Genomic DNA, 27479 nt, shown 5'->3' with positions numbered 1-27479 from the left:
AGCTGTTTTGCCTAATATTTAGTTTGTTCAATCCACTCATTAAAAATCCTGGCTTGGAACCTTGCAGGTGATGCCTGAAGTTCTGAGTGTAGATTGTGCCTATGATCTGAGCAACGGCCACTTATGTAGAAGCTGAGGCCAAGTATAGGCCAGGATGAGGGGAAAAAAAAAGAAGTCCTAGTCTTGCATGCAAGCAGAGACCTACACTCTCTTTACAGTGGTTTAGATGTGCTTGGGTGACAGGAGGAAAGAGGGTAGCCAGGTGTTCACAGGGCCCTCACTGATGGCTGTACTGCTGGCCTGGAGGAGATGAGATTGCTGACAACGCCAGTGCCCACAGTACAGCAAAAGGGCATTCAGAATATGCCTGTACCAGGTAGGACTCTATTTTGAGCTAGCTCTCCTCCTTTTTTGGCTGCAGAAGTGTCTTCCCAAGTGATCTGAAACTGGCAATCCTAACCTTAGAAAGTACAAAGTATTTCCTGGGCCTTTCTGACTGCATTCAGAACAAAGATCATTTCCTCAGGACAACAGCTAAAGCTACACACTGTTAGAAATAGTGGATTTGCAATAAATGATTGAAAAACTGAGTGAAGAGCAGTGTGACATGAAATGGTGAGTGTCCCTGTCCTATGGGTCAGACAACTTACTTCCCAGCAGTACCATGCTAAAGTAAAGGCCCTAGTGAGTAGGGACTGTATATGAGTCCTGGATTTAACCCTCAGTATTGGCTGAACTGCTGCTTGAATCTAAGAATCCCTTCTCGCCTCTTCTACTGGTTCACTCCATGCTTCCTCTAATTTCCAAAACATGCATTTTCTTATTGTATGGTCTATGTTACCTGGCACACTACCTTTTCTTCCTGGTGCACTAGCTGGTATGTATTATGCTTTAAAGTATTTGTATTAATACTGAGACCTTCAGGGCAGCAAGACAATTCTGTTGCCAGGACACGTCAACCACCTTGTTAGGAGGATAACCAGCTCCCAGATGGAAAGGAAGATGTGCTTGAGTGTGAGGCACCAGCCAGCAATTCAGGGAAGTTATCTGTAATGCCTGATTCTCTAGCATTCCCCTTGTGTTCTCCTTGCCAAATGCGACAGCTCCACAACTTCAAAAGGGCAATGTTATTTATCTGCATCAAAGGTAGGAGAGGTGCAAAGAGGGACCAGGGGAGGAAGCACAGATGAACTGACTTCTGTAGCACTTGAACAACACTCAGCAAAGGTTCTGAAATAGCCAGATTGCTATCAAAGACAAAAAACGGCCTAGGACCAAGATGCTTGATAGAAACAGATGTAGTTGAGAACTATAAAATCTGTTTGATATATGAACAGCTGTGTAATTTGACTCCTTTCTCTAAAACGAAATGTTGTGGAGACACAAAAGGAATTATTTTGGTAACAATGACTTCCCAGCGCTGTAAGACATGTCTGACCTCTACTAATTTTATGGCAACTGATATGGGGACTTTGAGTGATTACTTTGCCCCACATAAGCATGATGTAATTCACTCTGCCTTAAGTCAGTGATCTGAGGACACAGTGTACAAAATAAACAAAAAAATTTGTCTGAGACTGTCTTCCAGATGTTGATATGGGTGGGAAAGTGTGTTAAGGCATTTCTCCATCAGATATTAAAGATAGCTAAATCCAGCACGACAAATGAAGTAGAGAGAGATAAATGTCACTTTGAGATAAAAACAGACACATTTATCAAATATTATCTTTGTAAATACTATGGAAAATCAAAGTAATAGCTATAAAAAAGAACTAAACAGACCCTCTTTTTAATACCACAGGATAGTCTTTGTTTTTCTGCAACTGTTGCATTATTGTGTAGCTATGAAACACTCATAATTGTAATGATGAATACATATAGATGGCTCTTACTTCCCTCTAAACCAATCCAAAGGGATCACCTAGAAAGCATATCAATACGTGTGCCATTAACAAACAATAATTTCACTTATAATCAGTGGTAGGAATGCTCCTCTAATCCCTGCAAATATCTAGGGAAAGCAAAATATATAAAACATATTATATTATGTGATTATTTTGAGTATTCCTCAGTCTCAGTTTGTCCTGAAACACATGCAAGGTACAGTAAATATAAATGACAAATTCTCTCTGATTGCTATCATACAAACTTGCTATGAACAAACTGAGCAGCAGTTGTGCTACAGCCAATATGCTGTAGGGGTGCAAACTGAGAAAAAAGGGCATAACTCCAATAGGTGGAGCACTAAAAACAAAACAAAACAAAATAAAACAAAAAAAAAACCAACAAAAAAAAAAACCACAATTGGTTTGAAACCTCATTATACAAGTTAAAACAATATAATAGCCCAAGTAGCTAATACGCAGGTACCTACAGGCTCTTATTTAAATTTTATACATATAAATGTAGTAGTGCTGACCATGATATACTCTGACTCTGTAAGAGATTTCTTTTGGAGATGTCTGCTGGTTTGTGGAAGATGATCTCTGGAGTTGCCCTATACACAGGCAAATCCCAGTGCCTTATTCTCTGCATTAAGGAGCACAAACTTTCAGGATCATATTTTGAAGAGAACAGGTGCACATTCTTCTCTTGCTGTGTCCTACTTTCTGTTTTAATATGCTGAGGTTTTTGCTTGTCAGAGTGTGAGATTTTCAGCATGGACTGGATGACAAAAAGAGGTGTGTTCCTCTGCCAAAGACCTGCTGAATACTTAAGGACTAGCCCTTCCATATCCTTACAGAAACTCTGTACAAACCAACAAAATTTCAGGACCCCAAGCTACCACCACATTTCCTTGTGAGAATTAGCATTTTTAAAGTACTTGGAAATCAACTTCAGCTAAAAAAATTTAATCTACACTTCCCCAGATATTTGTGCACACTTCCAGAATATAGTAACATATCTACTCTGCTCCAGAGAAGCTCATCCTCACTTGTGCAGAAAGAAGTACTTACTTCCAATATCTGGCCGCAGCTTTTTGTCATACTCTCTCAACAGCTTGTTTAGTATGAGAGTCACATCTGTATCTTGTGTTTTTGGAGCTAAAACCCAGTTTTGGTTTGTTGTTCCATCTTCATATTCATCGTCTTCAACCTTTCTAGAACTGCAAAACAAATGAAACAAACAGGTATTATTTTACGTTACTAAAATAGGATGCAACAGGATGCAGCAGGATGCAACAGTTGCAACAGGATTTTCCCATTAACAATTGCTGAGTATCTGTTGATGGGTCATGATTGACAATTGTTCAGAAATTGTCTTCTGGATATGTCTTCAAAAAGTTATACTCTAGAAGATAATACAGGTATCAGAGTAGTATTTTATATCCTGTATTTTAATGAACCTATTCTGACTAGTTTACAATATACTTTTACAAAGAGCGAACATCTGCAGTATTACTTTATTAATACATCAAGACAACTGATTCATCTCTTGCACAAAGCCTAATAAGAGTATTAAAAATTCAGATCTGTTAATGCCTCCTGATCATTTTATCCTATTAATAAATTATTATATTCTCAGTGCATGAATTTCAGAGTTTAATGTATTACTAGGCTAAGAATTAAGAGCTCATTCCTTGAATTTGAGATGGATTATCACAAGCACACAAACACATTGAATAAATTAATCTGAATTTCCCTGCAGCTTTAGTAACTTTTTTTAAAACAGTACTACACCAAGAGTTGCAGCTTTATTCATTTATAGATGGATTATGTTTATTTTAAGGCTATATTAATGCAAATGTCATGAAACTACAGTTTGGCCAGAAATCACAACAAGAGCTATTTTCACACAAGACTAATTTCATTTGTGCAGCTTTTTGTGCACGGACTTTAAAATGTTGATATGAAGATGATATCTTCATCAGATGTATCTTTTGGTATCTTAGAAACCAAATCTGTTTGATGCCTTTCACTGGAGAAAATCTATGAGAGACTGAGATGAAGTTATTAGGAGAAAAGATAACCTCAGTGGTAAGGAACCGTGTGTTATTTCAACCTGCAATTGCCAAGGGGATATGATGTCATTTTGCAACTTTTTTACATAAATGTCAATAGTTATGTGAGGTGCAAAGCAGTGGAGAATGAGAGGAACAAGCCTTGTTTATTCATGGGACGTGCTACACATATCTGTGCAACTTTCTTTCTCTCCTTCTCCTTTTCTCCATAATGACACCAGTGTATTTTAAAATACCTCAGATGTCCAGAAGACGTGATATTTTTCTATGTGAACATAAAAAATCTGATACAAATATAAAAATTTAATCACAGAGCATCATCGACCCTCACATTGCTCGAAGACCACAATTTGAGAACATAATGAAACTTTAAACTGAAACTGCTTTACAGCCAATATGCCCCTGAAGATTAACCACGAATCACTTAACATGACCTCACAATTTGCAATTGCTGTAGGCACAATTTCTACAGAAAAATAATTTTTAAACCTAGACCCTGGAGATTTTCTGAAGAGAGCTCATATAACTAAGCTGTAAAAGTAGAGAAAACTTAGGACAAAATTTGAATAGACAACCACTACTTTTCTGTTATTGGGCTGTATTTTTTAAAAACTTGACTTTTTTTTTTCTTTTTCTAATTCACCCAATGAGCATTGAAAAAATCAAGAGGATTTTGGGAGAATTATTTTTCCCATCAGATTCATGATAAGCCCTGTGTCTTAATACTGCTGTTACAGAACCATTCTCAAAGGAGGTATCATCTCCAAATATACATGGTTGATATTTCCGAGCTGAAGCTCTGCAGTGGCGCTGGATTGCTGATAGCAAAGAAGGACAAATCATTTGTCTTCTTCTGCTGCAGCCACCACAACTTTACCACAGGTATTCAGACTGCATCTGGAAATGAGAAGTGAGGTCAAGCAGTATCATGACTCCTATTTCAGGGAGATGCTGCTTTAAAACAAGTCACTAACAAGAGTCTAACAAAGCACTGCCAGATGTTTTAGTCCCCTCACTCTAGCAGCATCTTTCCTAGAAAGTACCTCCAAACTATTTAAATCCCTACCTATTTTCTAGATTAAGATTGGTGGTGGAAGAGGTTTCACAGTGGATCAGACTAATACACTAGACACATATTTTTCAAGCTTTTTTGCTTTCTTCCTTAAGAAGTTATTACTTCCCTTCCATTGCTTGTCTCTACATAGTTAAGGCAACAGTGCTCCTTCAAGGCACTTGAGGTTGCATTTTCCCTTTGTAACCCTACAGGTGACTGGCAATTCCTCTCATATTCTTGTGATCCAGAAAAATAACTACAGGGTGATGACAAGCCAGTCTCAAACTAGGAAGGAAGAAAGGCTACATGCCTTTCCCCAACTCTTCGTCAGTTCTGATTCTGTAAGGAGACAGAGAAGAGACTGTGCATAAACTGCAGGGGAGGAAGTCTAGAAAACTCTGAGAGGCTGTCAGGAAAGGGTTTCTTTCCTGCAATAGGTGTGTCCCACACTCGCTGTGGAGGCTGGCATGAAGCATCCTCTAGTTCCTGCGGGGATTTAGGAGATAGACACCATTCAGGTGTGGGGCAGGCTGCCAAGGAGGACGGGGGAAGGCCTTTGAGCATGCCTGTAGCCTGGTTTGTGCTGGTTCCCTCAGGGGGAGCGGAGCTGACCCCTCTGACTGGGTTATTCCGTGAGAGTGTACACAGCCCGGACAACCAAAAAGACCGAAATCCAAAAGGTGAGGGCTGACGCTGCCGACTGTGCCCCTGGGGCCTCTAGGCGAGGATTCCGGACCCCCTTCCCGGCCCTGAGGCGGGGACCAGGGGATCGCGCCCCCCGCGGCTCGTCCCTCACGCCGACCCCGCCCGCGGATCCCCCGGGGGTGGCGTGCAGGGAAGCCGGGGCCGCGGGGGGAGCCCGGGCAGCTCCAGCCGCTGTCCCACCGGGTGCCGGCAACCGCCCGCGGGGGAAACTTTCTGCCGGGCCGGCTCAGGACAGGGCCCCCGCGGGCGACCTCCGGCTTCACGCGGGGCCGGGAAGGGACGGCGGCGGTGCCACCGCCCCGGGCGCAGCCGGAGCCGGGCGGGTCCCGGGATGGGAGCCGGGTAAGCCGTGTTTGGGAACAGAGCCCCGGCACGGCGCGGAAGAAGGTGGGGAGAGCCCACTGTTCTTCCTGGGTGCCGAATATTGTGCAAACTCCGGCAAATGGGACTTCAGCCCTCCAGCCCCGGTGCAGAGAGGAGAGGGGCTGGAGGGGAGGCGAGGGGAGCGCAGACTTACCAAGCGTGGAACACTGAGAGGAGGAAGAAAACCGGCAGGAGCTTAGCGGACATGGTCCGGACAGCGCTGGCCAGGTGAGAGGTGCGGCAGGATGAAGGAAACGTTGCAGAATGTTCACATGGAAGGGAAAATGAGGCAGTGAGGTAAAGGTCTGAGCCTCTCCTCCTCTGTATTCTCAGCTTAATACCCTGAAGAAAACACTCTCTTCCACAACGCTTCGAGAAGGGAGGGGGGAGGCGAGAGGGAAAAGAAAAAGAAAAAAAAAAAAAAAAAAAAAAGCAGAAGAAGTGGAACGAGGGGGAAATCCCAGCGGAGAGGTCAGGTATAAATCAGGCTCCGCGGGCTGACAGGTGTTCAGCGGGCGCGGAGGTGCGGCGCGTCCCCTTAGCCGGCAATCAGCAGCCGGGAGCAGCGGCGCGGCCTCTCCTGCTGCCCGGGCTGGCGCTGGCCGTGCCCCCCGCGCGGTGCACAGCGCCGAGCAGCCCGGGCCCCGCCGGCCCGCGGGAGCCGCGGGGCGGGCCGGGCCGGGCCGGGCCGGGCCGGGAGGGGGGCGGGCCGGGGCGGGGGGAAGGGGCGCACCTTGCCCCCCCCGGAGCGCCTGCCCGCAGCCAGCCCCGCAGCGCGGCACCGGAGCGCTGCCGGGGACCGCCCCGCATCGGAGAGCACCTCGTCCCCCCTCCCTGCCCAACAGGTTCCCGCCTCGCCGGCAAGTGGAGGAGCCGGGAAGTGATCCCTGCCCCCGCCCCAGCGGGCGCACACACACGCACACCAGAGAGGGGGAGCAGCAAACCCGGCAGCCGCAGTCACTCGGCAGGCGGGAGTTCTCCCCGACATCAGCCGCCCGATGCCCCGGACAGGGTGGCCGGTGGAAGGATCCCCGTGATGTTTTGCGGGATCCCCTCACGCCCAAACCCCACGATTACTTTCTGAAAGACCCCCCACCGCCCGGGGCTAGAGGTGCCCTCGTCGCAAGGAGGGAGAGGGGTCGGGTGCTGGTCTCGGGGTGATCGGAGCGATGGCATCCCGATGTACACACGGGCGCAGATCCGTGTAATCGGTGCGGCTGCTTGCACGGACAGATGGACAAACCCAAGGCAGTGTGTTTCGGTATGCCTCTGTATCTAGGTGGATGCATGCAGAAGTTTGCATGCACTGTACGAATGCATGGATACACATGTACATATGCACAAGGTATGCCAGAAAAAATGTATACACGGAGAAGATGTTTACGCGAATCTGTAGGTTACTAATGTGTAAGACCAGACTTATATGCACATTGTGAACTTCGGAGTAAATTAGGTTTTTCTGCTGTGAGAACTCTTAAATGAGACAACAGTCAAGTGTATTCAGGGCAAAAATAGGGTTTGGACAACTTTTGTCTTTCTACTCCACTAGGAACAGCGCAGTGATTTTTAGCGACTTCAGTTCTCTTCACGTGTATGGAGCTTTGCACCAGGCATCAGGGTAATTAGAATATTCCTCTTTGTTTTCAGAATGGGGAGTCACAAAATTTCACTTACGTAATGCTAATTTGAAAACAAAAAACTGCCAGAGGTACAAGCGAGTCACTGCTTTCCTGCGATCAGAAATCTCGGGAGTGTAAATCTCTGTTTCTTTCTCTCTTACACATAACTTCCATGTCCTGGGGGAGTCGTTTTTAATTGTTTAATTAAAACCAAAATCTGCTGGAAGATGCAATCTTGCTTTTAGAATAACTCCTACATGACGCCTAGAAGAGCTGGCTATAGGGAGTTCTGTTCCCGAAGTTAATTTTTGTAGGAACGACACAGCTTAAGGAAAATCTGTCGTGAGTCAGGCAATTAACTCTCAGTAATTCACTTTGGGGGTTTTCTTTCAACCTTTCAGGTTTTGTTGGGTTGGTTTTTTTTTTTCCCCAACCTAAACGCCTCTTTACTAGATTACACAGCAGTTCTTTCGTGTTTACTTTGTCTAATTGCAGTAACCGTGAATTGCTAGTAATAATTTGTTACAACGCTTGTGCTCTTTTCGGTCACCAGCAGAGAAATGCGGGTGGAAGCCAGGCCGCCTGCTGCCCTAAGAAAATGAGGGAGGGAACGGACGGGGAATGCTCGGGGGTTGCCTGGATTTCAGCAGGAGCAGCTATGCTGGCGGTCAGGCAGCACGCCGATCCGCTGCTGTGAAGTTTGCGGGAGCAGCGGCGCTGCGGGGCGGGCGGGAGGCGGGACGGGGCGAACCGGGGCGCCGCCGCCTCCCAGCGACCCGAGACGGTCCCGGCGGCACGGGGCTCTGGCACCGCCGCACGGCGCCGCTCCGCAGGCGCCTGAAGGGTTCCTGAAAGCTGCTGCTTATGCGAACATCGTTCAGGGCTCCCGGGTCGCGGTCCTCCCGTCCCGGCGCGCGTTTGGAAAGCAAGGACGGGAAGCGCCCCACATGCAAGGAGGGTTTTCCCCTACGCTGGCTATATAGAAGAATGTGTGTATGCACACGCACACTCAATTTCAATAAATAAAAGCTTAGCCCGGCCTCGGTAACCGTGGCGGGGAGCCCAGCAGCGCGAACAGCTGGGGCCATCGGGGAAGGCTGCGGCGGCCGGGCCGGGGAGCTCGCTGGGGCCGCCGTGCCTCGGCCACATCCCGGGCGGGCGGCACGAGTGAGCCGGATAGCAGGTGGCAGAGAGACCCGGGGAGAAACACGCCGGCGGCGATTTACGATGAGAAACGGCGAGGGCAGGTCCAGCCCCGCATCCCCGCTCTCGGCGGCCCTGCTCCGCGGGAACGCCGGGCGGCATGGGAGGGAGCCGGGGTGGCCTCCCCGCCGCTCCGCCTCTTCCTCGGCCGGCAGCCCCATCCCGCCCTCAGCGCTGCCTGGCGCGGCGGCGGGATCCTCTGGCGGCGGCGGCGGGAAGCGCGAGGGATCGGAACGGTGCCCGCTCCGCGCTGCCTCCAGCCGGTGGTAGAGCGCTCGGTCAGCCCTGTGCCGCGACAGGAACTTCGTGTGACCATCGAGTCACTCAGACCTCGAGAAAGACCCTCACAGTGTCCCCTCGTTCCTTGCAGAGTCTCATAAATCCCCAAGGCTCGATCGGAGCAATGTGGGTCATTGATTATTGATTCCTCCTCAGACTGTAAGAAAAAAAGTGATGTTTAAGGGTTTCTTTCTGTTGTCCTCGGTGTGTTAATGCCAAAGGGATACTTTAGTAGCAGTCTTCATTACACCTCATGTCTCGTTCATTTTTGCTCCTCCTCTTCATACTCATATCCTTTTATTTTACTTTTAAGCACAGTCCCTGCCTTTGCTGAGCCTTTCAAATTGTATATTCAGGTAAGGGTCTTGATTATCCAGCACAGGCTTTAACAAAAAAAAAACATTTTATCATGCCATGTAATGATAGTAAAATGTTTAGGTTCTCAGTAATATTCTCCAGCACAACAGAATGTATCCACATTTTAACTTACCTTTCATTGCACTTTCACAGAAGGTGAGTATCTTTTCAGCCTGAGGGATACCTGTGTGGTATGTCCTGTGCAGTGGGGAAGAATGAGTCTCTGAAAGTAGCTGAGCAGGGAGCCAGCTAGCATAAATAAGGGGGGAAATGCCAAAGAGGGAATGGGACTCATGGATCACATTCCACACTTCCTAGAACTGAGGTCTCCGTCTCAAGCGCCGAATAGTTTGGGCACCTGAATTTTCTGAGATTCAGTGTTGAAGGAGAGCCCTACTGGTGGTTCTCCTGGCATTGCAGTGCTACCTTATACACCATGAGAAGCACAGAAAGGAACTGGGGCTCCTCTGTGACAAAGAAGGAAGGACCTGAAATCCATATCCTGCAGCTCCTGGAGTCCTCCAGCTGAATGCTTATTAGAGCTTTCTAAGAGGCTTGAGCCCCTTTATTCTGACTGAAGGTCTCTGTTGCTCCTGCTGGAGCCTTTAGGTAGGAAGTTGAATCTCAGAGATCCCAACAATTTCTGTGTGCTCTCAGTTCTGTCCTTCAGCACAGGGCTCTCTGCTCTCTGGCTCATGGGCAGGATAGGGAGAATCCCTCCTGATGCTGCCATGCTGCAGTTTATCCACAGCTTTGGTAGACTTCTGGCAGAAGCATGGGCATCCAGGGCAGGCAGGGCTGCTCCTCTGGGGCCATCCTTGAGCAGTTGTCCTGAGAACATCAAAACACCAGCCCCACAGTGAATAAAGAACTGAGCCCAGATCCACTGAGGCCAAACCTGCCTTGGGGGCTGGCTCCAACATTTATTATCATTTATGTGTTAAGTTATAGTGGATGGTTCCCCTCTGTGTTGTAATTTTCCTACCTACAAATCCAGCCTATCATTGTTGGTCCAGTCCATTACAATCTATCAGGATTTCTCAAAAACTCTCCAAATTCATCTAACTGAAATTAGTTGGTCTCTTTAATCAATATTCTTACGTTTTACGTTGCTTTTAGCCAGGGACTAATTTAAGCAGCAACTTTTAAGACATTATGACTGTGAGAAGTGATAATTGCTTTTGAGGATGGCACGGAAAAGGAAATAACAGAATGGGACACTTGCACTTCAGTCTAAATTAGGGGCAGTTCTTGGAAAATCCTTCAGAAGTCCTTCAGGCTTCATAAAATCTAACTTCCAATCTTTCTATCTTCTCAAAATTGAACAAATGTCTATAAAAACATAGTGGAAAACAAAATTTGTAAAGTAAGGATGTCATCAGAGAGTCACTATGCAATGACCATACTTAAGTGTTTGCAGTGACATAAAAACATATAAAAGACTAGAAAGGATTCAAGTAATTTTATAATTTCAGTGTCAATTCCAATCTGAGAAGCAAGGGTATTAGGGGAAATACATCCTTATTACAAAGAACTGTTTCTCCAAATTTTCTCCAGATTTAAAAAATCTGCAAGTGACACATTCATCTTCTCTGCATAAAATGAAGAGCAAAACAGTTTAATTAATTTTTCTTCAAAGTTTAATTTAGATGTTGAGCAAGAATTTTTGAAAGATGAGATTATTTCATAATATCATTACTTCCTCAGTTTTGTTATAAATATGTTCAGTTATTCCACAGAGGGCACATTCCATTTAGAAAAAAGCAGAACACAACTCAAGATAACAGAAGAGGGTTCAGCTTTAGAAAAGACATTGTTGCTTAAATTCATCCTTGAAGTAAGCTGGCACAGCTCAAATATCAGAAATTAAAAATCTCCTCCATTGTGTTTGACTTGTTCTTTCATTCTTACCGGGTGCAAGGAAGGAAATTTGGCAGCAGCCTGCACACACTTCCCCTACAGTGCTGAATTGTTTAATTCACTTTTCAACTCTTTTTTCATGAACGCATACATGAAAAAATCAATGAGAAGCAATTCCTATTTATTACTCCCTTTGGCCATGACTAAGCTGTGAAGTAGCTGTGTCCTGCAGGGTCCTAGTTCACCCATGCTGGGGACAGTGACACAGCTCACTCCATTGCCAAAAGCCCAAGCTACTTCCATGGGATACCAGGGGAAGTTGGTGCACATCCAGATACCACCCCAGCCTGGGGCAGAACAAAGCCAAGGTGTTTTGGTTGAGCCAGGAAAAATGCTCCTGTCTCCCACAGTTCAGGTACCATCTCAGTGAGCAGTGATCTCCCACACAAACAGCTCCACTGACTGTGGAGAGATCTGAATTGTGAGGTAGGATATAATGCCAGGCAATAGCATTTAAATCCAGCCTGGAGTGTGTTATTGAAGCATCTTCCAAACTATGGGACACCTAGTGTTCATGCACAAACACATGCTGCAGGTACACCCATATTTGTTAAAGATTACTTTCCATGTAAGTAAAATAGATCAGATTTAGAGATCCTTTCACTAAGCCCTGCAATGGAGACCAGGAAATAATGCTGTAATACAGAGTAAGAGTCAGGCTTGGGTGTAAGCAGATAAAACCAAGTACAGAAACTCTCTGGGGAGACTCCGGGACTGGTTTGGAAAAGATGCTACACAAAGATGGCTCAGAGTGTCTCATTCTCAAAACTCAGTCATGTAATTTTTAGACTTTTTCACCTGAAGAAATAGCCAAGGGACTTGTATCAAGTTTTGCCTTCCAATACGCACAAAAGCCAAAGGGATCCCCCAAGGGGATGATGAACAAGGAGGTGTGTGGCCGCTCAAAGACACAGAGGCAGGCTACGTGAAAACAGAGATCCACATCCTCGCCTCAGCTCAGGCTAGCTCTGAATAGATGGATGTGCCCCCTCCCTTGCTCCTGTTTATCAGCATCCAGTCACTTGCTCAGTGCCATGGCTTCTCTATTGCCCTCAAAAATTTATGAATTTTTCCTTCCACAGCATCAAAAAAAAAAAAAGCTTCAAAAAACAATAGACACATGAGATTTTTTTTTCTTGGCACTTTTTAGGAATGAAAGGGTTGAAGGAAGACACAAAAGAAGCCAAACAACTCCCCAGTCCTAGACCAGACCCTCACCTCAAAGTGAAGCATGAACTCTCCACTCTGTCCCCAAAAGATCATGGGATTGTTGCTCCATAGCAGGATAGCACCTAATTCTGCAACAGCTTGATTCATTGTGTTCAATCAAGGCATGTCCCTTTCTGGGCAACAGGGAGGATAAGTCATGTGTGCACACATGATTGAGTGTGTGCATGTGTGCTTTCCAGTTAATTCTTCAGCTTCTCTGGCGTGCTCTTTGGTCTTTCTAAAAGGACAACCAGTATAAGAATGACATTTTGCAATCAAATGTTGAATGCATTTTTTATTTAAACATTAAGATTTAATTACAAAAGCCTCTGGAACAATTAAAGGATGCGAAGGAGGAAAGAGCTGAAAACTCAGACTGCATTTTCTCATTCATTGTGAAAGCAAAACACATTGTCAGCAGCAAGGCGTTTTATAGAAAAGTTTCAGATGGACAGTACAAAGACCTTTCTGTCAATATTGTCACTGAAACACCTTGCTGTCATGAAGCACATATTTTTTTTCTGATCACCCTTTCTAGTGTTGGCTGATTGATTTTTGTAGTGGGAAACAAGTAATAATTATTGCAGAAATACTGTAATTCTTTTCTGCTCATCTCTGCTAATATAACACAGTCTTCTTCTTGGAAAAGTATCCAAACATAATTTACCCTGGTAAAAATGTCTGCTGCTGTTGTTAATTTTATTTGCACAAATATGTTCCTAATCTATGTTAATCTCATGCAATATAATTCTTAATTTTTGGAATAAATACTGAGAATCATTAGAGAGAATTCTTTGGAATGCAAAATCCAAACAAACTTTGTCTTTTCATTTAAGGGCAAGATTCTGTCATCTTTATTTACATAAGTAGCATCCTGCTCCCTGTGTTATTTCACTGCAAACTAGAGTCTCAAGCAGTGAAAATCATCATAGTCCCATTAGGATTTACTGCATTGTATTAAACTTCCAGTGAAAATTGGGCTGAGCAGTTTTGTCTATGGAGTAATGCACTACCTGTAACTAGTAAAGGTGCTCAAACATAGCCCTACACTTAATAATTTGGCACATTTACAACTGGCGTTACTCAGTAACTTATCAGATGACAATAGTGGAGCTCTTCTGTAAAATATAAGTTAAGCCCATATTCGTATGACTGTACATCTGAAGTATAAAAACCACGATATGTAGTACACTTGAACAGTTAAAAAATATAACTTATTTTATTTGTAAACTATCAATGCAAGATACTCAGCAGCAAAGAAGCCATGTTCAATGTCTTCTGATCTTTTATAAAGATCCGTTGCTGTAAGTAATATAATCGTCTCCAAAACATCTGAGGTTACATGTAGAAACAATCAAGGCAATATTATTTGTACATATTATTAAACATGCAAAAAACTTCCTGAAGAATATTGCCCAAACGTAGAAAGTCATCTGGATCTCAAATTTTCCTTGGTAGCATCTGCTTTGTAAGTATGGCTCACATGTGGCTCCAGAGTACTTCAGTTTATTTTGGAGAATTGGCACCTTTAATAACAGGCTCCCTATTCAAATATGTGGCCCAGTAAACTAAATTAAAAGTTCCAAACAGCACTGGAAAAATTATCCGGGACATTTTGTCAATCTTACTGATGCTGTTGTAAGTCTTTTTGCTTTCAGCAGGCTTTTCTTCTGGAGGCTTCACTGGAGCAGATGTGGTGTTTGAGATGACAGCTGGGGCTGAGTCCTTTGGCATGTTTGGTGCAGGAGTCATCTTCCCAGTGGTGTAGGTATTAGTTGGTTTATTTCCCAGCAAGTTGCGCTCCTTTTTCTGCAGCGTAAAGAACAAAATGTTATACCACAAGAACAGAAAGTGGAAACGTCCTCAAGGGACTGACCCAAAAAGCTGAGCACCACAATCAAGCATGCCCGTTAATGCCTGTCAGCTGTTCTGACTTTGACTACCAAACAGATTTTTTGCCTTGATTTTGTAGCCCTTACTCAAGTGTGATTTTCCCTGATGGGAGAAAGCTGAGACTCACTGGTTGCACCCACATCCCACCTGGCATGGGCATTAGCAGCTTCTTTTGTCAGTGAGATGTAGTCTGGCATCTGCCCAATGGACAGCTGACAAGATGTGAACTTCATTTCCCCAGCTGCTGCAAAGGGTGTGGGGAAGGGCTCATTGCCCCTGCCAGCTTGGCCTCTTTGTAGGCTCTTGGGATGCCTGTGGGTAGAAGCTCTCTAGGAGATGATTTAATGAGTTAGTCCTATCCCAAAAATTTCATTTCAGCATGAAACACAAAAGTTTGTGTTTTCACATAATTAGTCTTTGGTTCATTTTTTACTGTGGTGGGACCCTGACTCATGGAGCTCAATGTGAGCATTGTTATTTATTAGGCAAGCATACAGGGCTTGATCTGCAGAGACATGTTTCATGGTTATGTTATCAGACGTCTGATCACTGAAATCCCATGTCCTGTGTACTCAATGCCCAATGTAATTCTGTAAGCAGTCCTCTTCATAGAGATGACAGAGACTGGTAGTCTATCTCTGTGAAGGGAAGGCACTGTATGTATTTCCTTGCAAATTTTCCTCCACAGCAAAAGTATGTCATAAGGTAATTAAATACCTTTTTCACAAAGAAGCTGGAAATTGACCATTCAGTTATTTAAACTATACTGAATACCTGTTTTTTATTTTAGATATTTGAAAAATGTAACTTAAACACCTTGATTTTTGCAGCTTCCTGGGCTTTTTTGCCATCCCACGCCCAACTCCTCTTGGTGAAATAGTTGACTGTTGCAAATTCAATCAATGCCGAAAATACAAAGGCATAGCAAACAGCTATAAACCAGTCCATTGCAGTAGCGTAGGCCACTTTTGGCAAAGAGTTACGGGCACTGATACTTAAGGTGGTCATGGTGAGGACTGTTGTTACTCCTGCAAAGAAAAAAATAAGAGTCAGAGATGAGTTTGCTAACTCTTATGGGATCCCATATGAGTTACGAGCAGGTCCCAGTTCAGCAGGATATCTAAGAAGGCCACATGAAGTCAATCAGTGTTTGCATATTGTGGTTTGAAGGAATAAGAAAAAATGAAAGCCTTCACCCTCAGATATTTTATTCTATGGAGTTCTGGTTAGTTCTAGCTGTAGTGTGTTTAAATAAGGATTTTTAGGGTAACACAAGCCCAGGGTTTATAACTGTCAGAATGAAGTGGGATTTCTTATTTTGTTTTTTTATACAGAGATTGCATGTTTAAAATTGTTGACTGTTACTGGTTTCCTTGACTGTAGCTCCTCCTTTCCCATATGATAGTAAATGACAAACAGCCAATGCTTTCATCTGTGGGAACATTTCCCCAGGATCAAAAACCTCAACTCTCAGTTACAGCTTTGTAAACCTAGAGTAAGTCAGCAAAGTGATGCTACTACCTGTATTCTCTCCATACAACTTGCTGAGCTGATTTTTGAACAAAGCTGCCAACTGACTTCAGGAGGCTGATACAGAAGAGTGACTCCTTTCAAACATCTGAACAAAGTTTTACTTAAAAAACTGTTCCTACTCCCCTTGTTTTTCTTCTAGTAAAAATCTTGTATTTCATCAACCTTCACTTTCTCAAGTGCTTATTTTCTGCAGCTTTCTAGGGATAAACCAAGTAATTAAATGACACCCCAAAGGTTTTTTCCAAAAATAACAATTTCTTCAGTAAATACACATTTTCTAAATGCAAAGTCATATTAATTTGTTTGATAGTTATAGAGATAATTGTCACTAATTAACCTCTACATGGTTTTCCTAGATAAAGATCCTACAACAAAGATGAACAAAATGTCTTGAAGTGATGTCTGCTTCAAATGCTTAGCTAGGGTATACTTAATGTATATATGATAATCTGTATGTCTTTTTTTCTAAACCAGCCAGCATCCACTGAAATGGAAAAAAACCCAAACCAAATCACACTAATCGTATTCTTCTATCTTCTGTCCTTAATTTTCACATAATTGATTGACCAATTTCTGTCACAACTTTACAAAAACAGCCCAGACAAGGCTTTTAAATTGATTTTGAGTTTAAACTGGAAGAGAAGGAGAAAACATTTACAACATCTCAAGCAGAAATAAACAGTAGTGAACCGTGGTTTTATTACAGCAAGTCACTTTCACAAGCCACAAAGATCCCATCTGTGTCCTGGGAGAAAGTGGGATACTCACCAAAGACAGTTCTAGCAGGGACAGATTCTCTGTTTAGCCAAAACGACACTTGCGATAAGATCACAGTCATTATGCAAGGAAGGTACGTCTGGATGACAAAATAACCAATCTTTCTTTTCAGATGAAAATGGGCTGTCATAATAGTATATTCACCTGGAAGAAGAAAAATGTGCATTTGAGTAAAATAAGGAAGGCTTACTGACTTAGGTACTGAATAAGGCCAGTTCCAACCCTCCATTAGAGGATATCACTCAGCCATTCTTAATTTTATGAAAAATGTCTGGATTTATGTGCTGTGGAAAACCAAGACTTGAGACAGAGGTGCTGCTAGATCCTCACATTCTTCACATTCAGTCTCCAAAGCAGAAGACAATGACTGCTGTTCCTACTAAACTGAAAAGCTGCAGTCCTCCCATGCACCTGGAATGTTTTGATGTTCACAGGCTTAAAAATCTGGTCTGCTGGCACTGCCTCAACACTCTCTGGTTTTGGCTCAGTCCTACAAACTCTTGCAGCATAGTAATAATTAAGACCCTCAACTCTCCAAAACCTGATTTAGCAGCAGGTTTAGCAACCTCATCAGTGAAAGTGTTATGGCCAAGCCATCAATTTTCAAATATGGAAATGGGTCCAGACACTCCTTCTGCACCACATTTTAGGTATTACCAGTCCCAGCATCTTCTGTGAGAACTGCCATGTTGCATATGGATCCTGGGATGTCTTATTAATATGAGTACTCAAACCCTTCAGACTGCTGGTCCAGAAATAAAAAGTCCCTCTAATGCATGCCATGTTCCTACAATTTGGTACACTTTAGCTCTACAAAAGATTTCTGGATAGATATTGTGTCCTGTCTTGTTCACCTGTGCAATGGATATTGTACTGCCTGCATGAAGAGTTCCCTAAAAGCTGCCACAGCAGTGCTAAATTCCATTTCTTTTTCATATGCCAAATTCACAGCATTGCCTTAATATGCCATTTATCAGCTCCTCTGAATTTCAATAAAAGCCTAAATAAATGCACTCAAAAATCAACAGACCAGCTGTCACCTTCCCTAATGTTTCACAAAAATTCAAACCTTAACCAGTTCTTTCAGATTGTTCCTGGAAAACCATATAATTGTTACTGAGGGCTATTCCTGGTGGTAACTGCTCCCTGGTTCTTTCACAGTATTTCTGGAAAATCATGTAGTTGTTACTGAAGGTTATTCTTGATGGTAACTGCTCCCCAAATCCAAAATCTTGCTAGCTAAAAGCATGCTACTATTTACCTAGGAATAATAATAGTAAAAACAAAATGTAAGAATAAAAAACAATTCATCCCTTCAAGCCCTAACAGTTCTTCACTGATATCAAAGTAATTTAAAAGCAGGCATCATTCAATTGGGTACTGATGAATCAGAGAAATGCCTGTTTTGAAATATATACTGTCCTTCAAGAACAACTATAGCTATAATCTCTGCTGCAAGATTTGACTGTTAGTCTCTATAGAACATCCACAAAAGGAAAATATCCAACAGACTGATTCTGCCTTGAGTGAATAGCCTGAGCTGAGCTGCTGCCAGCATTACTAAGCTATTAGATTTGGCAGATTACTTCTAACTGACAATATGGCTAATTAGCAGAGAACAGGTTTACAGTGAAAGGGTTTTTGCAGGTATAGCTGCACTCATACACTACACTACAGAAGCTCTGCTATCCTGCATCAAGTTTATAGACCTTGTTCACGCTGAGGATTTTAGACAGAAAGTGGAATAACACAGAATACCTAACTGACATCCTGCCTCAATCTTTATGTCTTTCTCTGGACTCTGATTTTCTGCTGAAACGGTTCCCTGAAGAGTGGTGTGGAAATGGACATGGAATACTGTGAAACTGGGGGGGAAACCCCTGCGAAGAAAATCCTAATTCCCTTCCATTTAGTGTAATTTTGAACCAGGGAGGCTGAACATGCAATGGTCTCAGGAGGAAGCCCACTTGCTCTTTATTAAGGAGTATTTGCAGCAGGGTCTGCCTGCCTCAGTAATCTCAGGCAGAGGGACTGTTTCTCAGTTGCTACTGCACTGGGATGTGTTTGAGTCACAGTTTCCTCGCTTGCTCACTACAGAGTGACAATGCGCATTATCGATTTTGACAGTATGCTCTCAGAGCTGGAATAAAAAAAGAATCTACACAGCTTCAGAAGAGCAACAGGACCCTCCTTTTTCCATTTTTAAAACAGGAAATGAGTGCCTACATTCTGATGGCCCTCCACAGCTGATTTTTACCTTACCATTTTCTTTAACCTATCAAAACTCTTCTCCACTGAAATAATCACAGCACCTTGATTTTGTACTTGCTTTTCTCCCAGCTGTTGTATTCTTTGATTTCCCATGCTGTCCTTTTCAGAGATTCTGTACCAGGAATACTTCCTCCATTAGACTTATGGCTTAAGAAAACCCCAGAGCTTGGTTTTTAATGCCCTGGGACCACTGCTTAAAGTAAAGCTAAAAGCTGCCTGAGTTGGCTTTTTGTTTATAGAACAAGATACTGGCTCTGTTGGAGCAGCAAAGCTCCCTTTTACTTCTGCAAGGCCACTGTTTATCCTTAGACCATAAGCTTTCTTGAGCAAGAGCTAATTTTTGTTATAGGTTTATGTAGCACTTAGAAGAGAATCCTGTTCCTGATGGGGTCCACTCATCACTGCAGAAAACAAATTATTGTTAGTAAACAAAAACAAATCTAGTACTAATGAAAAGCCCTAGAGCAGAAATGGCTGCACTTCATGGAGCTGTGCAACTGTGCTGCTGCTCTTAAGGGGATTTTTATGCTTTAAAAGCTCCTACAGTTTGTTTTTGGTTGTTTTTTTTTTTTTTTGTATATATTTGATGGAGTTCTGGAGATCCCACTTACAGATTTTCCAGGATCTTACACACATTATTCCATTGCCATCAGGCTGAGATTCAACTCAATACTTTAAGGAGGCTAGAGCAGCCCCCAGGCTTGTTTGTTTACTAGATATACCTGGACTCAGTTCTATCAATGGCTGTTCTGGCAAGATCCTGACATTCGATACATTACACACCTCCCTGACTATGCTGACATCCAGAATATTTTGGCCCATAAAAAATGCATGTTCCCTTTTATAGTGATACTAGAGAAATAGAAATATTCATCTCAAGAATTAGTTGGTTCAAAATGAAGAGCTGAGTGATTCTTTTATTGTTTCGGCTTTGGATATTACAGAGCTCAGGCTCCAGCTGGCAGTATACAAAAGAGTGGGTTTATGTTTTGTTTTGTGCCACTGCAGATCCTAAGTTAGCTATGAGAGATTCTGGGTTTAGGGGAACATAACCGGGCAACTGTTTGTGGAAAGCAGCAAGATCCATTTGGACTCAAATGTCATATCATTGTTTTCAGCACTTTTGCCACCAGGACATAACAGGTGTTGGTTCTGTTAGAAGCAGAATGAGTAGGAAAATGTCTTTCTTTCAGGTGAATAACATTTGGGGATGTTAGCACAAAAACTACTCAAAAACAACAACAACAACAAAAAAAAAAAACAGCCAAAAAAAAAACGCAAAACCAAACAGGTGGCACATGACAGCGCTGTTTCTGTGCCATGGCTAAAATGTTCCAAGTTTCAAGATTAGTTGGAGAATTAGGAATGCCAGGGTATTTTTTTCTGAGAAGCCAGCCAAACGGCAGCTTGCCTACAAATCAGCAGAATCCCAAGGGACCAGTACAGGTCTGGACCCTCCATTTAAAAAAAAAAGTCTGCTGGAAAGACAGGCATAAATGACCTGTGACATACCCAAACATTTTGTCTATGCAACATCAAGGGCTGTGTAGTTTGACTCGTGTGTCATAAAAGCCACAAAAATCCAAGCACTTGGATTATGCAATAGCTATTTGTTTTTCCTTTTTCACGTTCAACAATTCAATAGAAGGAAGAAATGCCTTCGATGGCCATTCGTAAGTAATGCTGATTACTGGCCTCCTACGAGCTTGATGAACTCCAGAAAATCCATCGTTGACTGATGCTTTCCCTGTGCAAAATCGGATTTTTGTATTTTGCTAATCCCCGGTTACAATCTGTGTCCTGCTCTTTGTGATCCACCCTGCAATCAGAATCCAGCCAGCCCAGATGTAACCCAGGACATTAATATAAAATCTTGACGTTGGAAACACAGCATTTATTATAAATCTTAAATACGTGAGGGAGGTGTTTACTGTGCGGAAACTTTGGGATTTGTCTGGAGTGTTTCCTTGGGCTGAGGAGTACAAGGAGCTTTCACAGGCAAAGCGGCAAACTGGAAGTGGCCTGGAGCTGACACGCTGGAGCACTCACTGCCTGGGCTGGATGGTTTTCTTGCTCTGAGGAGCAGGACGAGGTTGTAGGAGATGCTCCAGTACATCCTTTGGATCTTTTTCTTGGCAACAATGAAGGCGAGAGGGGAGCTGCCATTCATTGCAGAAAACAACGCAGCTATGATGGTGAACTGGTAAGGAAAAAAGTGTCTTTACTCTTTAATGGGAGATAGTGTACTCATTCTTTTGCTGCAAAAGTGACCACTCTGTTTCTATGTTTCTCTTGACTTTATCAATCTTCTCTTTAGCATCAGCTTTGTTTCTCCTAAGATGAGCAAGGGAGGGGGTGAATGTCTATAGGATGGAAATGGCAGTCAAGTTTAGTGGCTGCCCAAGGCGAGCCTTCCCTCACTTTCTGTTCTTTCCTGGAGCACAAGCGCCAAGCTCAGATGTCTCCTCTTTATTTGCCAGGTGGAGCACAAAGTTTTATGCATCTTTATGTTCTGGTCCAACTAACTTTGTGTGCAAGTGTACATATATGTACCTGTTTTCATGTCTCCTTAATTTCCTACAGATAGTAAAAGGTTCCTAATTTAATCCATACTTTGTCCTCTACCACTCTGGCCATTTTTCTCCAGGGACACAGAATATCACTAGCACACTCTGGTGGGCTTTGCCTGCAGGAATTGCTCCCAGGCATGTTGCCACAAGCTCCCCCTTTCCCCGACCCGAGCCCTTTGCAACCACCAGCAGTGGAAATCCCCCTTTTCTCCACGGCAGGCTATTTAATTTCCACCTCTTCCCCCTCCCTTCGCTGGACGCCACTAATGCTCTCCGGCCGAGCGCATTGTGTAACCCGGTGGAGCCCCGGTCCCGCAGCGCGCACGTGATCCGTGTCCCAGCCCCGACCCGCGGAGTCCCCCCCGCCGCTGCCCGCCAGGGCTGCCCTTGCGTGGGAGCCTCGGGAAGCGGGGGGGCGCGGCTCACGTGGATGCCCGCCCGGGGATTAAAGCTTCTTTGCCTCCCTAATGCTGCCACATCTGGCGCCTCCGCTTCCAGCCCGAGAGGGAATGGGGATCCTCGGGGCTTGCGCCTCCTCCCCGGCCACGTGGTCCCCCGGACACGCCGCACAGCCCTGCCATGCCACAGCACCCCCCTGTCCCCTTCCCCCCCCACGCGGTTCCATCAAGCAATCATTTCAAAGCGATGATTGAAAGGGATCAAATGCGTGGGTGGTGTTTGCCTCCCAGGGTGGTTCCACCCTCGGGAAAATAAGCCAGCAACAGCGCTGGCAGCCACAGCGAGGGCGATCGCCAAGAAACTGCGTGAGGCTTCTCAGGCACCCCTGTAAATACCAGGAGCTTGGATGTGTCTTCAGCAATGTACCTAAGAGCCAGCATTTAACCCTCAGTGTTTAAATGCCTCTACATTTAAACACAGGATCTCCCTGGCACTCCACCTCCCACAGGTGCTTCCCTAGCCTTATTGCAAAGTGAATCCTGTGAATCTCCCCTCCTGCTCCAGCCATCAGCAACCGTGGGATGGAAATGTTCCCCCTACCTGTACTGGTACTGATGTTTTCCGTGCCCACGGTTTGTCCCATCAGGTGGTACTGGTTAAGCCGTGAGCCGTCTTCAGCCACCACCACAGACGTTGTGGTGCTGTTAGTCCACACATAGATCACTTCAGAATTGGGGTAAGCATCTGCCAACAAGGGGGGGAAAAGACAGTCAGGAGTAAAAAACACTGTGTAATATTTTAGTGGATCTTTAAATGATAATGACAGGAAGAGAGAAGAATGGAGGAGTGAGAGTGAATGGAGAAAAACAAATAAAGATGATATAATCATGGTCCCATATGCCCAGCTCAAAAAAAAATATTAGGTTGAAGCCTCCTAATATAAGAGATGTGTGGGATGGTTTGTGAAAGGCTGGAACAGTAGAGGTATAAATATAATCCATCACAACCACTCAATTTAGGAAAGCAGCTCAGACCTATACTCACCTCACTGGTGGCTCCTACACCCCAGCAAACTGCTGGAGGTATTTTGCTGAAGTTCCCCCTCAAAAGGACTCAGACACCTTGAATGCCAGGACAACAAGGACCCTCCTTGTCTTGTCCTGTCCCCAGGACAGAATTCTAAGTGATGCCCTGTGCAGGTGCAGGGTCTGGTGTGTATGCACTGACTGGAATACGTCCGTGTGGGTGAGGGCACAGGACTTGCATGTGGGTAAAGGAAGCTGGAATGTGCCTGCCTGTGCCTGTGATGCTGAAGAGCAGACACAGAATGCAGGAGTGAGAATGCATGGAGAGCAGGAATGGGGCAGGGAGCTGCAAGGAGAGGGTAGGTGTTTGTGCATAGCAGAATGGGTGATGGTGTGAAAACACCTGCACAGCTGCAGATGTGTATGTGATTTCTCTCATGTTCATCTAGAAGTCCTAGGAATTAAATGTGGTTGCAGTAGTGCCAGCTCATTCCTTCCTCTATAATGCTGGTGTAACTTTTAATGCTCCAACACCCAGAGTGATCACAGTATTATAAGGAAATCTCAGTTTTCTTTTACAGACTGTCAATGCTGGGTTTAGATTTTAAGCCTCTGCAGATGGTCTCAAAAACCCCAGGAGACAACTCTAAATTTAATTATATTTCATTTAATATAAGTAGCTCTCCCACTTTTTAGAACTCCTCTAGCATCTAAAGTTTTCAGGTCACACTTCTGCAAGTATGTTACAGTAGGCTAGAGTACATTGTACTAAAATGTCTGGAAATCAGTCAAGGCTTACTCTCCAAATGGAAGGTGAAAAGCAGGTAAGCTTGGGAGTGATCTGAAATCAAATATTAATATCTCATCTTCTGCACTTCTGAACTTGGAAGGTGTCAGTGCAGAATGTTTCTTTCTGGAAAAACCCTGACATACTCGTTCAGGAGACAACACATGGTGGCTTTCCAGATCAGGACTTGAGAGTAAAGGACAACAGGCTAGGTTGAAGGATGTGTGCTCACTCCATCAGACTGCGCGTTTTGTTTGCAAGTGAGCTGTATTGGAAAGGTGCAGCTCCAGGAGGACTTAAAAAAATTCATAAGCATTGGGTCAGAGGCAGTGGGTCAGCATGAGCTTCTGAGGCACTGCAAGGGCAAGAAATATGGTAGGGTGATCCCTGGATCCATAAAACCAGGAATGTCCAGGAGAAAATGGGAAGCAATCCCAGTTCAAGCTAAGAGCACGTGTGTAGCACAATGAACTTCACTTGAATGCTTGACCAGGTAGCAGGGAAGAAAGCAGCACCTTTGAAATGTTATTCATGTTACCATGTCGGATGTGGGAGGCAGGGCACTGGGCTCAATACACCTCTGCTCTGACTGTTCATGGCTTTTCATCCACACCTCAGAAAAGTCATAGAAATAATGAAGACAGAGAAGGGGAGAGGTCAGAAGAAGGTTACAAATATCTCCATGGACTGGAAAATAAGTCATGATTTGACACTTAAGCAGCTCAGCTTATTCAGCTCACTGACAAAAAGCTGAGATGTAGCTCAAGCTCTGAGTATAGATACTTGCATACATAAATCTGAAACCAGAGTGAATCTCTTGAATCTCTTGTGAAACACAAAAGGTGCCTGAAAGATGGTTCCAGGCAGATTCAGATGAGGAGCAGGGCAGAATTTCCTATCTGTGTGGGAGATGGGTAATTATACAGTGGCTAGCCTTCTGAGAAAAAAAAAAAAAATACGAACTACTGTCAGTACAAAGACATTGATAATTTGAAATAGTTTTTTGTCACTTATCTGACAGTTGCTGCTGTATCCAGGGCTGATCCTGGGTTTGGAAGCTGAGAATCTACAAATTTTTCATCCTTTGTTAGCCATGCAGGACTGCCCACATGCCTTCCTTATGCTTGTATTTGTAGCTCTGCAGTAAAATTACTGTAATTATATGTCATGATCTGCTTTGAAAGGCTAAGAAGGAATGTCTTTCCTATTACAAAATATTTGCATCACAAAAAGTCATGGAATTTCACCTTCCCTTTAGAGCTGAGATACTTTACTATCTCTGAGATGATTACAAGTTCACAATGAACTGTAAATATTTTCAAAGCTGCATCTGGAGAAAACAAGTGGGAGGAGATGGGTCCATTTAAACAAAGTAATGCAGAAAGCCCTCCTTTTTTTAAATGGTGGTATATGGTATATGTTGTTCATGGGCTGATTGTCCCCAGGGAATGTGGGATATGTTTAGGTAGCTTTGGGATTGTCAGAAAATTCAATTTTTAGCTATGTTACTTCCTATGCAAAAACAACAGCACTGGACTAATTTTATTTTTTTTTTTCTTTCTGGGATGATCTAGATGTATCTCAGCTCAGCACCTCCCTGTCTCTGCAATGATCCCAGCAACCAGGATTGGTTTTTCTTTGTTTTCTGATGATGATGATGATATACATTAATTCATCCTGGCTAGATGCTTCCCAATGCGAGTACTGTAACCAAATTCATTGAAATTGCAATCACACAAGAATTTAGGCCTGTAAGGTTTAACAAGATTTCAGATGCTTTGATTCTTTCCTCTGTCTGGCCTGAAGGACAGGGGAGTCCAAAAATAATTCAACACCTCTGCTGTGAATTGCAGCCTTTACTGGGTGCTAAAACACATGTAGTGGAACAGAGTTGGGGGCTCCTATGCTGCAGGAGTCCAGCAGCTCCTCTTGTAAAATACCTGCAACTCAGAGAGAGGCCACAAGGTGCCAAAACTCAAGATCCCACAGGTATGTCTAAGCATTACTTCATGAGGCTGTTTTCTTTTGAAACCATGCCAGGGAAGGGGGGTGCCAATCCCAGGCCAATTGGTGAGAAGAGAGAGCATTCAGGCAGGCAAGAGCACAGCATGAGGCCAGTGCCTGCCTGGGAGGAAGACACTTGTCTGTAGGTCCTTCCTCACAGGATCTGTTGTGAGGCTACAAGACAGAGAGCTGTGTCACTGCTAGGCCAGGAATTAGAGTGTCCATAGGAGAAGAGAGAATAGCTCATCTGGAAAAGACTCTTGTGCAAGGGCAGGATAGTTATAGCCACGCCTTTAAGACATGGGAGGATAACAAATGTGTGCCTGTGGAGCCCAACCCAGACCAATGCAACCTGCAGCAATTTTACCTCCTCAGGAGCAGTCTGCCACATTAGGAATAGCATGAGTTTACCTCAATCTAGATATATTCTACTGTGATGGATCACATATTTATATGATCCTCATCTATCTTCCATGCAAATATAGTAAAACATGGTTTGTGTTTTAAGAAACTCTAATATAAGATTTCTGACTTAGTGCCTCCTTTCCTTATTACACATCAGGTTCTGACAGGAAAAAGCCAGCCCATGCTCCTTGGTGTGGCAGCTGATCATCTCTTTTCTGGTCATCTAGATAAACCTCCAGAGGGAGAAGCCTGTGTACTTTTAGCAGGTAGCTGTCTTCCTACTGCAAACCTTATGCCATATCTTCACAGAGGAAGATATATACTCAAACTCCTGTTACCCCACACCTGACAACCAGAAGCTCCAGCTCTCCAGTTGAAAACCCCTGCAGTAAAATCAGGCATGGTCATATTGAAAGCTGAAACTGTGGGTACAGTAGAGAATGATGTTATTTTGCTATCAGGGTAGAAGTACTAATGGAGACAGTATTATTCACTGTCACAGCAAATTTTGTGAAAACACTCTTCCACTTAAGCAAAGCTTCCAATAGGTTGCCTTCTAGCCTTGCTTGCTGGAGCACTGAACAACTTTAGGTCTTGATGTTTAGAAATATGAGAAAGATGTACCAACAAAAGGAAATATGGAAATATATCATCTCCTTTACGTTACACACAGAGTGGAGATGTCTCCAAGAGGGTGACAGCAAAATGTAGTTGCAGCTCTGGAACAGCAAGCTGAGAAATGATGCTGATAGTTTTGCAAAAGCAAACTCAACTTCAAAGCCACTGTAAATCCAAGTGAGACTGCTTGGTGTTTATTCTACTTTAAGCAAGTGCATGTGTTCTGGATTTCTGAATCCAAATAATTAATCTTGTGTTCTTTACAATCATTTTGTTGTCTTGTCAAAGAAAGGATGAAGTCTCATTAAAGTATCCTTTCTCTTCTATGCTCACTTCTTTGAAAAAGGAAAAAAAAAGGTTGCAGTTCAGACGAACAGCTAAAATTACAAAGAAGTATAATGTTATTAAATGTGAGAAAATGACAACAGACATTTATTTCTACTGGACAGTTGATAAATGGCTGCAGGCTTATCATCTACCAGAATGATGAAAGAAATAATACCTTCTCTTGTGTATTTATTGACAAG

At 43.7% G+C, this 27479-nt stretch overlaps 2 protein-coding genes across 5 annotated transcripts in view; both read right to left on the bottom strand.

Moving 5' to 3' along the window:
- The window catches only part of GABRG3 (gamma-aminobutyric acid type A receptor subunit gamma3), a 300014-nt gene extending 293306 nt beyond the window's left edge, over nucleotides 1-6708 (bottom strand). The window contains exons 1-2 of the mRNA XM_064711367.1: nucleotides 6238-6708; nucleotides 2958-3106 (exon numbers count right to left, since the gene is read on the bottom strand). Coding sequence (XP_064567437.1) covers nucleotides 2958-3106; nucleotides 6238-6290 — 202 coding nt within the window. The 5' untranslated portion in view covers nucleotides 6291-6708. The remainder of the gene's footprint in view (nucleotides 1-2957; nucleotides 3107-6237) is intronic.
- Nucleotides 6709-12950: 6242 nt separating this feature from the next.
- The window catches only part of GABRA5 (gamma-aminobutyric acid type A receptor subunit alpha5), a 56913-nt gene continuing 42384 nt past the window's right edge, over nucleotides 12951-27479 (bottom strand). For all 4 annotated transcript variants that reach the window (XM_064711353.1, XM_064711336.1, XM_064711329.1 and 1 more), the window contains 4 exons: nucleotides 22714-22857; nucleotides 16865-17017; nucleotides 15380-15591; nucleotides 12951-14479 (listed from right to left, as the gene is read on the bottom strand). In XM_064711353.1, coding sequence (XP_064567423.1) covers nucleotides 14177-14479; nucleotides 15380-15591; nucleotides 16865-17017; nucleotides 22714-22857 — 812 coding nt within the window. In that variant the 3' untranslated portion in view covers nucleotides 12951-14176. The remainder of the gene's footprint in view (nucleotides 14480-15379; nucleotides 15592-16864; nucleotides 17018-22713; nucleotides 22858-27479) is intronic.

Source organism: Zonotrichia leucophrys, chromosome 1 (genome assembly GCF_028769735.1).
Source record: "Zonotrichia leucophrys gambelii isolate GWCS_2022_RI chromosome 1, RI_Zleu_2.0, whole genome shotgun sequence".
Lineage (NCBI taxonomy): Eukaryota > Metazoa > Chordata > Aves > Passeriformes > Passerellidae > Zonotrichia > Zonotrichia leucophrys.
This window is presented reverse-complemented; position numbering and strand designations above follow the sequence as displayed.